This window comes from Pogoniulus pusillus, chromosome 34 (assembly GCF_015220805.1).
Source record: "Pogoniulus pusillus isolate bPogPus1 chromosome 34, bPogPus1.pri, whole genome shotgun sequence".
Lineage (NCBI taxonomy): Eukaryota > Metazoa > Chordata > Aves > Piciformes > Lybiidae > Pogoniulus > Pogoniulus pusillus.
Genome location: NC_087297.1, coordinates 14135483 through 14150970, shown reverse-complemented (window position 1 = coordinate 14150970; position 15488 = coordinate 14135483). Strand labels below are relative to the sequence as shown.

The 15488-nt window shown below is 49.3% G+C and overlaps 1 protein-coding gene across 4 annotated transcripts in view; it reads right to left on the bottom strand.

The window, feature by feature from the left end:
- Positions 1–15488, bottom strand: part of SGK3 (serum/glucocorticoid regulated kinase family member 3) — a 44347-nt gene that overhangs the window by 6056 nt on the left and 22803 nt on the right. For 3 of the 4 annotated variants that reach the window (XM_064170668.1, XM_064170666.1, XM_064170667.1), the window contains 8 exons: positions 12008–12091; positions 10784–10856; positions 7807–7882; positions 4254–4341; positions 2048–2100; positions 879–936; positions 330–413; positions 106–237 (listed from right to left, as the gene is read on the bottom strand). In XM_064170668.1, the coding sequence (XP_064026738.1) occupies positions 106–237; positions 330–413; positions 879–936; positions 2048–2100; positions 4254–4341; positions 7807–7882; positions 10784–10856; positions 12008–12091 (648 nt within the window). The remainder of the gene's footprint in view (positions 1–105; positions 238–329; positions 414–878; positions 937–2047; positions 2101–4253; positions 4342–7806; positions 7883–10783; positions 10857–12007; positions 12092–15488) is intronic. The other variant, XM_064170669.1, reaches the window with a different exon arrangement.

Here is a 15488-nt window from a genome sequence, read left to right as displayed (position 1 = left end):
CTGTGTTCTGCACACACCTGCCACAGCTCACCACAGCTGCTGGAAAGGGTCATTTCATCCCTCCCACCTAGAATGAGCAGAACAGGCCCAAACAGCACCGCATACCTCTCCCCCATTAACAAAGTCCAGGACAAAGTAAAGCTTCTCTGTGGTCTGGAAGGAGTAGTGCAAGCCCACCAGGAAGGGATGCTTGACGTTCTTCAGCAGCACGTTGCGCTCCGCCATGATGTGCTTTTGCTGCAGGGAAGCAGATCAGCAAGTCAGTAGGAATGGCTTTACCCAAGGGGGAAAAGGGAAGGAAGTGGGGTGGAGAAAGTATTTCTCTTCACCTCTTTCCTATTAAGAACAATCTTCTTCTGCAGCACTTTGACAGCGTAGTACTTCCCATCCAGTTTCCGCTTCGCGAGAAGAACCTGGGGAACCAAGATCAGGTGAAGCGGCGCACAAAGCGAAGCGAAGCAGCCTGGCTGCTGCAGCCCACCTTCTGCTAGCAAGACCTTGAGAGGGATTCTCTGTTGCATGGCTGTGGACTGTCAGTATTTCAGTCACCACTGCCCACACTGCTCCACAGCATCAGGGGTTTGGCACAACAGCCCCTGCCACAGGAAACACAATTCGTGCTCCAGCGGCTGCCCAGGCACTGGGCTGCCTCCCTCCCAGGGGAGACAGAGGAGCCCTGTGGCTCTCCACAAGGCCAATGTTCCCTCTCCTTATTCCCAACCAGTGACTGAGGCAGCCAACAACTGCCACAGCAGGGCAGCCATGGCATGGCAGCCACAGGGAGCCCACAGGACACCTGATATGCCACCCTCCACTGACACCACCTCCACTGCCTCTGGCCCAGCACAGCAGGGCAGCACGCAGCAGTGAGAGCTCACCTTGCCAAAGCTGCCCTTCCCAATCACCTTCAGGAAATCGAAGTCTGTTGGTTTAGCACTGGAAGGCATTCAGGAAGGAGATGGTCACTGGGCAGAAGTGCCAACCTTTCCAGCCCGAGCTGCCTGCTAGCACCCTCCTTAGTCCTTGCCCCACTCAGCACCTGGCCTACTGACCTGTCCCCACTCCACAGGTCCTTTTTCCTTTGAGTTTGTTTTGTAAGCTGAAGATGTAAAGGAGGAGCAAGAGTGATTTTTTTGTTCTCCATAGTCTGCTTCCTTGCCATTTTTAAGCCTCCATTTCCCCATGACTTCTCCTGGAGCTAATTTCTCATTTCCAGAGGGCACACAGGAGGGAAGGAAGGGCCAAGTCTGTTATCTCTTCTCTCATCCTTCCCCCCTGTTAAACTGCAGCAAGAAGGCCCCAACACCTGTCTCTTAACGTGCACTATCAGTTTTTCCACTTCCCACACCAGCTGTCCTCTCAGTGTTCCCCAGGATTCCCTTCCTTTTTCCTAACCACAAGTCAGATATTTTTGTCAGCAGTTTTCCACGTTTCCAGATTCCCAAACAGCAGCTCCAGCAGCCTGCCCCGGAGGGAAGCACTCTTTGTGCTGCCATCGCCTGAACACTTCCCCTGTTAGCCCAGGACAAACCCGCGAGGCAAGGACCCGGAGCAGCAATCGCCTCCCAGGTGAGGGAAGCAGATGTGTGCAGGGCTGCGCGCAGCAGCGGCAGGGAACAGGCTCCGACTGCAGAGAGCAGGTCTGCAGGGTCGGCAGCCAAACTGCTCCTCTGCCGAGCACTGAGCCGAGCTTGTGTTCAGAAACTCCTCTTGCTCCTAGCACTTGTGGGACCACTCCCGAGACAGAGAGGTCATCTTTGCTGGGCTGTCTTTAAGGAAAAGGAGAGCAAACTAACAACATCTGGAGGTCAAAAGGGAAAATAGCTTTTAAAAGAGTCATCCATTTAGCCCAGGAGTCAAGGTTTTGCCTCCTGCCAGGCAGTGCTAATCAACAAATAAAGGCTGATATCCAAAGACTTCCTCATGCTGCTGACAATTACACTCGGGCTAACTTCCCGGGGTTTAGAATTCCTCCCAGTGAAATGTAATTAAAGAGCCCAAACCATGAAATTGAATTACATTTTAATTCAATCTATTTCAAACCTACTGAGGATTTCCAGACGGTCCCAAGTTGATATTCTGTGAGGTAGAGTTTAACTGCTGGGAGAGATGAAGAAGTTTATTTTCAGTACTTTTTCATTATAATTTCTTCTATTTCAGCCACTATTAGTATCAAATACTCTGATTTGCTCTGCCCATCTCTCTACACTTACAGAATCCTTCTGGCCCAAAGAGACCTCTCAGCTTGTCAAGTCCAATTTGTGACCTCAGATTTTCAAAGGGATTTAGCACCCAGAGTGGGAACTCTGCAAGCCCAAGTGTCTGCCCATCATCACCTCCTCACAGATCATTTCTGCACCCACCAGGCTGGAGGGCAAAAGGGATAACATAACTGTGTCCAGACACAGAGGACAGGATGAGGGATACAAATGTGAGATCATTTCATCCAGCAACTTGCTCTTCGCCCGTGACTTAGCCCTTGCTGTATCTGCTCTAGGAACAGGTAGAGCAGATGACCTCTAAGGTCCCTTCCAAGCTCAGCCATTCTGTGAATACATTTCCTGCCTTTTACTCTGATTTCTCCAGGCCCTCAGCAGAACACTCACAGTGTTCGCAGGAGCGATTAGCAAACGCCATGGTGCTTGTGACAAACAACCAGGGAGCTCTCTCCCCACCCGGAGAGAAACAGTTCAGCTTTAATGGCAGGACAGAAAAGGTTGGCAACAACTCAGTTCCTGCAAGGACACAAATCCCACCAGCACACACCCAGCCAGAGCTTGTAAATGAGAGGGAGAGGAGGAAGCCACTGTCACCCAGGGAATTGCCTCCACTTTCTCTCAGATTAGTAAAAGCAGTTATCTGTTCCGGGGGGGTGCTGGGTTTGATCAGAGGAGAGGCTGCACTCAAGCACAGGTTAGCTGGGGCCAGGCCAGCAGGCAGCAGAGAGCCAGCACTCCTGCAGCAGCAGAGAATGGATGCTACTGTTCGCTGGTGAGAGCCACCCACACAGTAGCACTGGCCAGGCTGGAAAGAGCTACTGCAGAAAAGGTTTCTGTTCCTTCTTTAAGCCTTGCTTTTGTTCCTCATTGCTCAGCTTTACCATGTGCAGGAACTACAGGAAAGAGAATTTTCTACCACAAAGACTGGTCCACCACACATTAGCTCTCCTCCTACCTTGGATTTTGTTGGGGCATGACATAACATCAATTTTACACAGGAGATTTAGAGCATTCCCCATTACTGAAAATACCTTTCAAAGAAGGAGGAAATTGGTGGTTTAGTTTAGAATTTTGCTGTAAGCTCACAGTGCTGTTTAATACTTTCACTGCCAAAGATGTCAGTCTTTGATATTTTGGAACTTCCAGAGTCACTCAATCTGCTGTGGGTCACAAACCAAAACGACAGCTCTGAAGTTCTTACCAGAGGCTGAGTTAAGAGGCACTGAGTTCACATTTGCCCACCAACAAATAAGCCACAGAGAAACAGACTTAAATGTGGCACCTCTGCCTGCCTGCGAGTGCTCCCCTTTCTCACACACCACTGGTTCTGGAGGCTGGAAGTCAATTTCCAGGGAATCCATCTAGCCATGTAGTGGCTTTCGTGACAAAATGGCTTCAGACCTCACAGGGTGTGGTGAGTGAAATGAAATCAAATCCATCCTTGCTCCTGAGTGCCTTTCAGAAGGGCTGCATTTCCCCCCCTGAGAGAATTGTGTTTCTTCCCCTTGGTAAAAACCCCAACTTCAGCACCACACAAGCAAACGAGGAGACAATTAAACATTCAGTCTCTCCTGCTCCTTTCCAGATGTTCTTAGTGAGGCTCTTTGAAAGGACTGCAAAAACTGTGGCAGCCAAGCTCTGACTGAGGCTGTTTCTTCAACCCAAGGAGCATGTGGGGAAGACACAGGACAGAAGTCAACAGTCACTTTTCACAGGCTCACAGGATGTCAGGGGCTGGAAGGGACCCAAAGAGATATCGAGTCCAACACCCCTGCCAGAGCAGGACCATACAACCTAGCTGAGGTCACGCAGGAACACATCCAGACAGGCCTTGGAAGTGGCCAGAGAAGGAGACTCCACAACCTCTCTGGGAGGTTTTTACCCCTCTGCAGTTCACCTCTTACAGCCCACAGCAGAACAGAGCTGTTCAAAGGGGCATGGAGAAGATTTACTGTGAAACCAAGCAGGAACTTTCAGTAAATACTGCACCAAAGACTGCCCTCAAGCAGCTGGAATTTGGAAGACTTTTGTTACCTTCCGACCGCTCCTTTCATCTTCATCTTCAGATGGATCCGACTGGTGTTTGGGGTTGTCCATCTGAAGAAACGCTCTGACATCTGGGCTAGAAACACAGCAAACCTCATTAGCACCCCCATCAACTCCGGGCTTTCCAGCCACAACCACAGGAAGCAGAGGATTAGGCAGAAGTGTTCGGATGAGTTACCACAGAGCTTTCTATTCAAGTTCAGGTCCTTAAGGGCTGTGTGCAAGAAATGCTTTAATAGCAACATAACTCAGCTGCCGAGTGGCTCACACACAGGACAGAACGCTTTCTACTTGCAACACTCTGATGTGCTCAAGTGTATGTAGGTGAGGGCTTCCTAAGGAAATGCTCTGCAGAACTGCATTAGCAGGCAATTAGAATTCATGCTTTCTGCTAATAATTAGCTAGCAACCACTAGGAGACCAACTTTGTTTCAGCAAACTCAAGAGTTTCAAACTCTTTTGCTTTCCAGTATTAATGAGGTAGTGCAGCACAAGACAGAACCAAATACAGTCTGCATCATCAGGAGAGATGCATGACCCAAGCCATAGAGGGCAGCAACGTTTCTGTCCCCACCTGAGGCACCTTCCACCTCAGGCAGAAGATGGTGATCTCGTATTTAGGATGTGTTCTGGCTGGGTCCTGACAGGACAAGGGCAAGATGAAGACATGTCACCCACATGGCAGAGATGAAGTGCTCGGAGAAGGTCTCCTCCTGAGCTGCTCAGCACAAGTGCAGCACTGACTCCCCACACAGCTCTTGCCCCAGCACATGTAGAAGAGAGGGGATTACAGAAGCAGCTGCTGTACCTGCTCTGCTCATTTCAATCCATTTCCCCTTCCATCCTGCTGTAAAGTGAGGATCAGAAGGGAGAGATGAGCCATTTCTGACATTTCTCCAGCTCCTGTGTTTCACTGCTGACCCTCACTCATGCCCTGCACCTCCTCAGGCTGCCCCTCTGCATCAGTTCCGTTCTCTACTCCTGGCCTCTCCTTCAGATGTTTCAGTCACCCTCTCTCCCTTTCAGGTCTAAAGCACAGCAACAGGACTCTCGGCACAATTTCCCACCATCACCCCAGTTTCATTCTTCCCATCCTCTGTGAACCCCAAATTCTGATCTCTTTCAGGGTCTGCCTTGTATCCTGAGCCCCAGGAAGACAGAAATCCCTCTGGTCTGAGCACCGCAGTGACGCTGGCTCATGAGCCAACCATTTACATTTAACAACCTTTGGGTGTCATAACATCCAGAACAAAGAGTTATGGCTAATGCTTTTCACTAGTCAGAACAACAGAACCAGACCTTAATTACCTTTCAGCATTAATTATTCTGGACAACTGGCTGATTAAGTAGGGCATGTTGTAATACATCTCAAACAGTTACTATAGTAACTTTGTCCACAACTCAATCCACAGCAGGAAAAAAATAACTGCAGACAATCAGCTGCCAGTAAAAGGAGGCTGTGCAGTTGCAGGGCATTCAAACTCACTGCATGGCAGCCAGAAGTGGAACTGATCAATGGTAGACTGGGCACATTTGTCACTTTAAAAGCACTGCAACAAAAGCAGTGCTGAAAAAGAAGAAGTTTGGTGCACCCTTTTCTCAGCCAGGACTGCAGCAAAATGCCTGGCAGGACTTGTGGGCTGCGCAGCTCACATGGGCTAACTCCATGTCTCTCAAAGCACACTGAAGCTACTCCTGAAATAAGCTCAGGTATGAAAATGATCAAGACCACAGCTTCAGAAGGGATGCTCGAGCCCAGCACAAGTGGGGTTTGTGTGATTTTTGTGGTTGCCTAAGTTTAGTTTATGGATTAGCTCTGAAATTCAGGCAGGGGTGTTAAGCTCCACCTAGGCACTGCTCCTTCTGGGACACTCCTCTGAAGCCCCACAAAGAGTTTGGACACACTCAGATATGAACAGGCCCAAACAGTCCCACAGATCTTGAAGCACAAAGTTGCCAGGGACTGAACCTGGAGGTTTAAGCCACTCCTCATTTCAGTCATGGTGTCCAGCACCTCTCTCTTCTCCACCACTCCAAGGAGGATTAAACCACTGCTGTCAGTCTTACAGGGACCAAGGGCTCCAAGCCCCACAGGGTACAAAAGAGCACCACTGGTGCCACACAAGGTTTGCTTGTCCCTGCAGGGGCTGCATCACCTTACAGCCCAGAGGCTTCACCTCCATTTCTACGCTCCTCAGACTCTGAAAGCAGAAGAATCCACTCAGTCTGAATTCCTCCCAGGGATTGAGCCCAGAGCCCCACTTCTCACTCAGAGCTGATAACTCCTCTCCCTCAGAGGCTGTCATTCTCCAGCTCTTCAAGTGTTATGCAAATGTTCTCCTTCTCATTAAAGAGCCACTTTGGAGTATTTAAAAATAACAATCTTACATCTTTAATTCCTCCTCTGTTAGACACTTGGATTCAAACAGATTCTCTGGATATGTTCTGACAATTAAATGCATTCAAGCCCCACACTGGAGGGGGCAAGCAACCCAATCTGAGGAGCTGAGAGGCCTCAGTGCTCACAAGCTCCCAGCTCTAATCCAGGACAGGAAGGGAGGACCTGTTGTCACACCTCTGGCCTTTCTAACACTCCTTTGGCATTCTAACCATGAGAGCAAGTTCTATCACTCCAACACACATCAGCTTTATGACTGAGCAGAGAGGTTTGGCTTTGACATTATACTGAACTATGCCAGACCCAAGAACAAAGACCACTGAAGGACTAAAAAGGGAAAATAAGAGGAGAAAAAATAGAAACAAGATAAAAAAGACACAGAGTGCTGCATGTTTCAGAGCACAAAGTTAACATTTCCACCCTGCTCACACTGAAGCTGCCATTTGTGCTTTCCAGGACAGATGTTCAGGTGGTGCCTTCCCACCCAGGTACAAGGACACCACCACAAACCACAGTGGAGCAGCTTTCCCAGGCAGGACTTGACACCACCACACAGTTCAGGTTTAATGCCTGAACTACTCAGTGGAAGGACTTCCTTCAAGCTCTGTGGGAATGCACAACCCCCTGGGCATTCCTTGTACCAACTTCACAGAACTTACTTCGCCTGGTATCAAATTTAGCACATGAAAGTAAAACTGTCTAAGAAGCAAGGACCTGAACTGGTTCTGGAGGCTCAGGCACCACAACCTCTGAGCTTCAGTGCTCCTCAAGTAGGCTCTAGCAGACTTTACTACAAAACCCCAACAGCCAAAGTCCTAAAAAATTGGTGCAGAGATGATGTAATTATTCATCTGATCTTTCATCACAGAGAGTAAAAGCTCACCCTGGGAAAAAAAAGCCCAAAGTTGTTAAAAGAAAAATAAGACAGAAATTGCTATCAAATTGGAAGCTTTGGCACTGCACTGTGAATTAAAGGCTGCTCAGCAGGCTGCAGATTTTTGCATGTTAAAGGGCATTTATTAAACATCAGAGCACCAAACAGGTAAAATTCATTTCTGGTTAAAAGCACTTCACTTGCAATTCTGCCTGTGACATCTTACAGCTTTTCAACAGTCCTTAGGAAATAGAAGCACAAGAACTTACTGGTTGCATAGCTCTGGCTGTCTAACTAAATTCTGAATGAATTCATTCAGTCCTGCTCTTCTCTGTTTGATAAAATCTGGAAAAGAAAGAGAGAGCTTTAGTAGGATGCTCAGTCAAAATGGGATTGTCAAACGCAGGGGGGTAGGAACTAAACAGGAGTTAGAGACCAGTTCACAGCTGGTCCAGAACAAGACTGCTTCTGCATGTGAAAATCACAAGCTTAAACCACTCAAGTGAGGTGAGAGAACAAATGTCTCTCTCCCTGACATTATCTGACAAGCTAGAAAGCCAGAAGGACTAAAAGGGCACTGCCCAGTGAGCAACCACAGTGGGCTGACCTGTGCAGCCTTTGCTACACGGGTGAGGCCCTCAGGTTCTGATCCCCCTCAGGCAAACCTGCCAGCAGATGCACAAGTCAGGTTTTGACAAGAACAGTCCCACACACTTCTCCAGGGGCTGTGTGGCAGTGGGAAAGCTGCACCATTCCTGCTGCCAGCAGGCACTCAGATACAACCACAGATAACTCACCCCTAATGTTAGAACAGAGAGAAACCCCTCAGCATCTCCACCCTCCCCCAAGGCCTGAGACCCAGCTGCTCTTCAGCAGTATGGGAAGACACACAAGGGATGTGAGATAGAGAGCTCTGGTGTGCAGTGAAGGGTAAACCAGCATCATCCTGTCTTCATTACTCACATCAGCAATCACTGGCATGGAAAAAGAACCTTTAACTTGTGAACAAACTGCTAAGGCATCCCAAGGACTGCCACACAGCCTGGCAGCTATCAACAGTTTGCATTGCAATTCCAGTTCAATTAAGAGCTGCATTTCAAGTATTAAGGGAAACATTCACATCCTTTCAGGGATGTAATCCCTAAATCCCTGCTGGGAAGTAATCAGACAGGAAGGTCAGCTTGCATGGAGCTGTTACTGCAGTGGCCAAGAGTGGCAGTTCCAGTAGGTGGATGTACAATGCCCTCAGCCATGCTCAGCCTGCAGAGCTGTCCATGGAGGTGAGGACAGGACACTCACTCACATGAATCTGGAGCTGTGCTAGCTCTGTACTCTGACTGGCTTCTGAGACTTCCCCAGCCCCCTGTTTGAAATTAAAACAAGATTAAACAACTTCAGTGACAACTAAAGTGGAGCACCGAGGTGACAATGTCTGTTAGCCTTCTCGCTCTACAGCTCCCTGAAGGGAGGCTGGAGCCAGGTGGGGACAGTCCCTTTTCCCATGGAACAGGACAAGAGAAAGCAGCCTCAAGTTGCTCCAGGGGAAGTTCACGTTGGACATGAAGAAAAATCTGTCCCCCTGAAGGGCTGTCAAGGCCTGGCCCAGGCTGCCCAAGGCAGTGGTGGAGTCCCCATCCCTGGATAGGTTCCACAGGTGTGTATTACCCAGCCCTGGCAGTAGGGCTGGACTCGATGATCTTCCAGCCTAAACAATTCTGTGACTCTCTTTTGGTAGGCTTTGGGCAAAGGGGGATCAAGGTTTCCCTCTCCTGCAGTCCAGTCCAACAGCACAACGCTGTGTACCCACACAGGGATGGACAGGAGTAAAGCACCGACAGCCAGGTGGAAAACCTGGGAGTCATTCACAACGGCAGCAGAGACAGGACATCAAAGCCTCACTAAAACGGTGGTGAGACAAAGCACTACTTAAAATGAGCGTCGAGGCTCCATCTGCACCCTGCCCCCAGCAGGAGCATCTTGAGAACTAGCAAGTTTCTCATGCTTCAAGGATTTCAGCACAGCTCAGAAAGCTAAAGCAAGTCTGGGGACTCTGGTTTACATACATAGCTATAAGCAAGTTTTAGGGCTCCCCCTCCCCATTTAAACTCCAATTTCCTAAGTGGGAGTCCAAGAAGAGCTGAGCAAACCAGACTGTATGACATGAGAAGAACTTCAGCCAGCTCTGAAGACCCCAAGTCAGAGAAAAGGGAAGAAACCAAACCCAACCACACCACACAGTCCTGTAGCCACATGTAGAACTTCAGGCCATCATTTACACCTTCATCAGAAGGGGCACCACAGCTTGGAGAGCTGCATTTGGTTATTTGAATGAAAAACAAGAGGGAAATTCAGTCAAGGTCCAGACATTTAATGGCAACTACCAAAAGTAGTTTGAAGGAACTCTAAGAAACCCAAAGCAACACATCCCAAGAGTTCAGTACTGAACCAATTGGTTTTTTGATCCATTTATTCTTCAGCAAAGGAGAAAAGGAAATGCTTGAAGCAGGTGCAGGAGGATGTGAGGCTACATCAGCAAGCCAGGGCAGGCTGGGAAGTCCCCGATGACCCTCAGGAAAAGGCTGAAGGATAAATGGCCTGAGTGAAGGGCAGCAAGCCCAGACAGAGGCCTGGCCTGTCCGTTTCCTCATGGCTGGTGCCACCTTGGGTAACTGAATGCACTTGACAAGAGGCTTCTCATCAGCATCTGGATGTGGCCAGAGCAAGCTTCACTGGGACCTGTCACTGTTCACTGGATCACATCATGGTCACATGGCAGGCTTCCCCAAGAGGAACAACAGGAAGAGCCTCATTTTCATCTACACAGGGAAGCACATTTAGATGCAGACTCAAAAGCCTTCAGAGGGGAGTCCTTTGGAGCTATTTTGTTTTTCAGAGAGGAAAAACAGAAGTCACACAAAAGGTTTCTGAGGCCTGTGTCTGGAGGAGCCTGGCCCTTGGTTTCTGCCAAACAGCTGAGTTCAGAATCCCTCACAATGCTGAGCATGGCAGGGATGGGAGGAACTACAGCACAAGAGAGGCCCTGGGCCACGAGCAACACTTGGTTCAGCACCAGGCGTGGAAAACCCAGCTACAGCAGCTCCTGTGCTCAGCTGGAGCACGACTAAACTCTGCTTTAGTCACGCTGAGGACTGGGTAAAACTCAGCTGAGACAGCTTCTTGTAGGCTGGAAATTGATCAATTTTCAGATAGAGAACTGACAGAATGAGTAACCAGATGATAGCTTACCAGGATCAAAATTATCTCCAAATATTCTTTTAGCTGGAATCTTCAGGTTCATGGTGGGAAATTGCTTCTTTAGCTGAAAACAAAACACAGACAATTGGATGTGTGCGAACGAAGCGGCGCAGAGGGCTGTGACAGCACCTCCCAGTAATTGCCTTGTTTGTTTTCTGCTGGCAGCTGCAGCACCTGATTCCAGGGACTTCTGCTGCTCCCTGCCACCTCCTGTGCTCAGACACTGGGGGCAATGAAACAAACCCCAACCACTCTGCCCCAGTCCCAGCCCTCCAAAGGCCCAGGGCACCTCGCTTTAGGAAGCCGTGGACTACCGCAGCTATCTCCTGCAGCACTGCCCCGGGCTAAAGCAAAGCGAGAGACAACAGAAACGCCAACAGCTCTCAGGGCTCACTTTCCTCTCCTCTTTGCTTCCCTTCTCCATCAATCCTCCACCTCTCAGGTTTGCGTTCTGCAATTAGCTGGCAGTTCTCCCTGCCTTACAGAGATCAGCATCTCTTCCAGTTGGCAGCAGGAGCTCTTTGGTGAACTGTGCTGCACGAATCATGACTTGGTTTGGGTTGCAAGGGAGCAAAGCCTGAGAGCTTCCCAGAGGGGCAGGAAAGGCAGTGGAGGCTCAGAGCAGCAGCTGCTAATAGTTCCTTATGGAGATCACTGAGGAATTATTTCTTCTGTTAAAGACAAAACTGTGGACTCTGGACATGAAGAAAAATAGGGGCACAGGACACATACCAGAGGCAAATGGGGGAAAACCCAACAGAGCCCAGAAATCAGTACTTGGCTGCTGCTGGACCACTGCCATAAAACTTGCCTGCAGAGCTGCAGGTAGGAACTGCCATGGCTGACTCACCAGCACGTTTGTGTCAGGGAACAAGGAAAACACTTCCAAGAAAACTTTCTCTCTCCAGGTGTTGTGAGCTTTGCAGTCAGTCTCACCACCAGGAACAAATACACCTTTCAAATGTTTTGACAATAATTAAATCAGAATTTTCTATGATGGCACAGTGAAAAAAACAGAAGGTGACAAATAAGTGGATGTCGAGGCTGAAATTCAAACAGCTTCAAGTTTAAAAACTCCACCCTGCTGTTTTCTTCACCCAAGCCCCTCTGGCTACTGAATGTGGGCTCAGCCCCCTCAAGAGGACACTAACCCAAGCCCTGGCACTGCAGCCAAGTGCTGCTGTAGCCTGACTTCAGAGCTGGCCCTTTGCTCACCGTGTTGTAGAGCTTGTCAAACTCTGCATAGCGTCTGAAGACGAACCACTCGCTCCTGCCCACCGACACCAGCACTTTGTAAACCTGGAGTAGCAAAGACACAGTCAGTGCCAGCAGCAGAGTGCAATGAAACCTCCCAGATTTAATCCTGAGGTGGACATGAGGGCAGGTTGTTAAATTAACTTGTTGAGCTGCATCCTTCTTACGGCTAAGTCCCACAGCCACCAACTCAAACAATTACAACCAGGAGAGTTTGGTATTTTACATCAGGTAAGCAAAACAGACCCTAAAGCTCATTTAATGGAGCTGCATGAATTAGTTCCTCCCCAGGAAGAACACAAGGCTACCAGACACTGGCCTATGAAAACTGGCAATGAAATCTGTTAACAACTTAATCACCCACAGTAAAGCCTCATCCCGAGGAAGTAAAACATTTACCCACTGAAGAGAAAGCAGGCTTTAAGGAACTGCTCCTTGCAACACCCTGAATATTCTGGTCAGGATCCTGGCAGGTGACACAAGTGTTTGGGGGAGAAACAGCTGAACTGCAGCACGGGTTACACAACCCACAGCTGGAGCTCAGCTGCACAGCTGCAGCCATTCCAATCCCACAGCAGCAGAAGACTCCAGGAACTAGAGACTGTCAAGCCCTGGCTTCACAAATCTGCTTGACAGCTGAGTGTCCAGCAGGCTTCTCCTGTCTCTTCTGCAACTAGGCAACCTCCCTCCTCCACTTTCTTGTACTTCCAACAGGAGCCTGGCTATTCCCTCAGGGGAGAGGATGGGCACAGCAAGGAAACAGGTGCAGAAGGCTGTGGATTCCTGCTGGAAGATCCTGGACCAATGTCCCAATCTCTCTTCTGCCCTGCACCAGCAGCTGTCCTCTCTTTTGAACTCCCTCAGTGGAACTGGCAGCCACCAGCAGCAGCTCCTTTGCCTGAGAGCTGCATTGATGCTCCATAACTGCTCAGATGGGCTGCTCCCAGCCTTCCCTGGGGAACAGGGGAGACTGGATGGGAGCACCCAGTAGATGGTGATGAGACTCTTCTTAGAAAACTGCCTTTCCCTTCAGGGCTAACCAAGCATTAGCATCAAACCCACCTACCATCCAGGCTCTGCTGACACCGGGACCGGCAAAAGCCTGCGCGGCAAAGACCGAAGTGCTGTGACAGAATGGGCTGGGCTGGAAGGGACCCTGAAGATCATCTAGTTCCAAGCCCCTGCCACGGGCAGGACACCTTCTACAAGACCTGCTTGTTTAAGGCCATATCTAACCTGGACTGGAGCCTCCACAACTTCTCCAAGCAACCTGTTCCTGTGCCTCGCCACACTCAAGTGGAAGAACTTCCCCCTAATGCCCAAGGAAAAAGCAGCAGCACTCCTGAAGACACAACCCTCCCAATCAGCACCATCAACAGCTACAGACAGGACAGGGGCTGGCTGTTTCTGCATGGGATCATCTCTTCACAGAAGCCACTGAAACGAAAAGGCTTCATCTCTGTTTTGGGAGCTCGTGCTCCTGGACTGCAGAAGCAGTGTGACTAAAGGAGAGGTAAGGAAAAAGGCAGGCTGCTTTCAATTTCAAGAGAGCAGGCACTGAGAGAGTAAGGAAGCTACTTATTGCCAGCAGAATAAAACTCCAACTCCACAATTTCCACCGGGCTAGGGATTAGTGTTATACATCACAGGGCTGAGACAGAGCTTCCAGATGTAATCAAAACCCTTGAAAGAGATTTCTTAATAAGCCTGTGTATGATGGGGGTTGAAGGGAGACAAGAACAGGTCAGGAGAGAAAAATTAAGCTTCAGACATCAAACAGCATAGGGATAAAAGCAAGAAGTCCAAAACAAAGCTATATGGCAAAACAGGCAAAAGAAGGGCCCACTGAGCAGCAAGGACAGACTAGCAATCAGCATGGCCTAGATATGGCCCCAACCTGGCAAGTGTTTTGCTCTGTGGTGAAGAAAGTGAACGCTGCCTCCTCAGGAGAAGGCAGGGCAGTGAACCAGAGTGGATTCACATACAGGCTGGTTACCATAAATTAAGTGGAAGCAAAAAACTTCCCTGCCAGAGCACCCAAAAAATGCAAACATGAAATTCTTTGCCCAAAAAAACCCAAACTGGTAGGAAATCTATCAAATGTCTGCATCTTTAACTACTTAAACATTCCACCAAAGGTTATGGAAGTGCTCAGGAAGAATGAAAAGCTCAATGCCAAAGACAAAAGTGAAAAGCTTGACTTATTTACCAGCACGAGGGCTGCACAGACACGCAGCTGTTTGTAACAATGCTCCGGCAGAGCCAGCGTGAGGGGAGAGAGAGGAGCCAGCGAAAGCTAAGTGGCACACACTCATCTTGTTTCCATGCCAGCATGAAGTGAGCCACGCAGGGTTTGAGCTGGAATTTGGTTTGTTCAGATCAGCAAGGTTCTAGAACAGCCTCAGAAGCAGCAGTGAGGATGGCAGCAAGGTGAGCATTACACAAATGAGTCACCTGAAGCCTTTTGGAGCCTTTCTCACTTTGACCTTTCCTTTCACTCTGGGGTTCTTGCTGCTCCTCATGGAAAAGGCACCACAGCATCACAGTCAGCTGTGACTACCACCAGCGTGCTAGCAGCTGTCTCCATCTGCACCCTTCCTCACTCCCTGCCAGAAGCAGTCCTGGCAGGCTCCAGGTTCTACTCCTGTAGAACCCAGCTACAAGAGTGAAAGCAGTGACAAAGGCAGCTCCTCCAGGAGGTTCAGCATGACCCTCACTTCTGTTACCAAACCCTAAAATAGATGTGAGAACACTCAAAAGCTTGGCTGTGACAGGCAGCTCTTGTCGAGCTGCTAATTATTCCCTGCTGCAGAAAGCAGAAGCCCCCAGGACAACCTGCACCTCCACACCCTGCAAGCTGGGCTGGCTTCCTCCTGCCCCCTTCTCAGCCCCCCATTTCTGAAGCTCCCTTGTCTTGCTTGCACACTTTTCTAAGGGAGGTGCCTGTGGGTTGCTATGGTTGCCATGCAGCCCTTTAGGTAAAATGACCTGGAAAGCACAATGCTGGTATGCACCACAAACATCCCCCACTGGCACAGCAGGAGAGCAGGACTGCCAGCACTGAGGCAGGAAACCAACCCTGGTTTGCTCAGGTTCAGACTTTCAGGCTTCTCACGCATGAGGTAGCTTAAAATATTAGCCAAGTCCTCCCCTGCCCCTTCCCTCTGCCAGCATTCCTTGCCCAAGTCACATCTTGAGGCAGTGCAGTACCAAGCAGCATTATTAGTGTGCAAGGAAGGGAGGTGAGAAGGAAAGGCAGAAATAGAACTCAAAGTCGATCTTTGTTTTGTTGTACTCCGCAGAGAGAAGTCAGTACAAGGGTGTTTGCATTCCGCATCTCAAGAGTGAGTAATTCACTCAGGGAAAACAAAAAGCCTTAGAGGAAGTTGCGCAAGAGCAGTCTGAGCTCCTTAAGGGAAGTATTGCTGCTGCCTGTATCCCC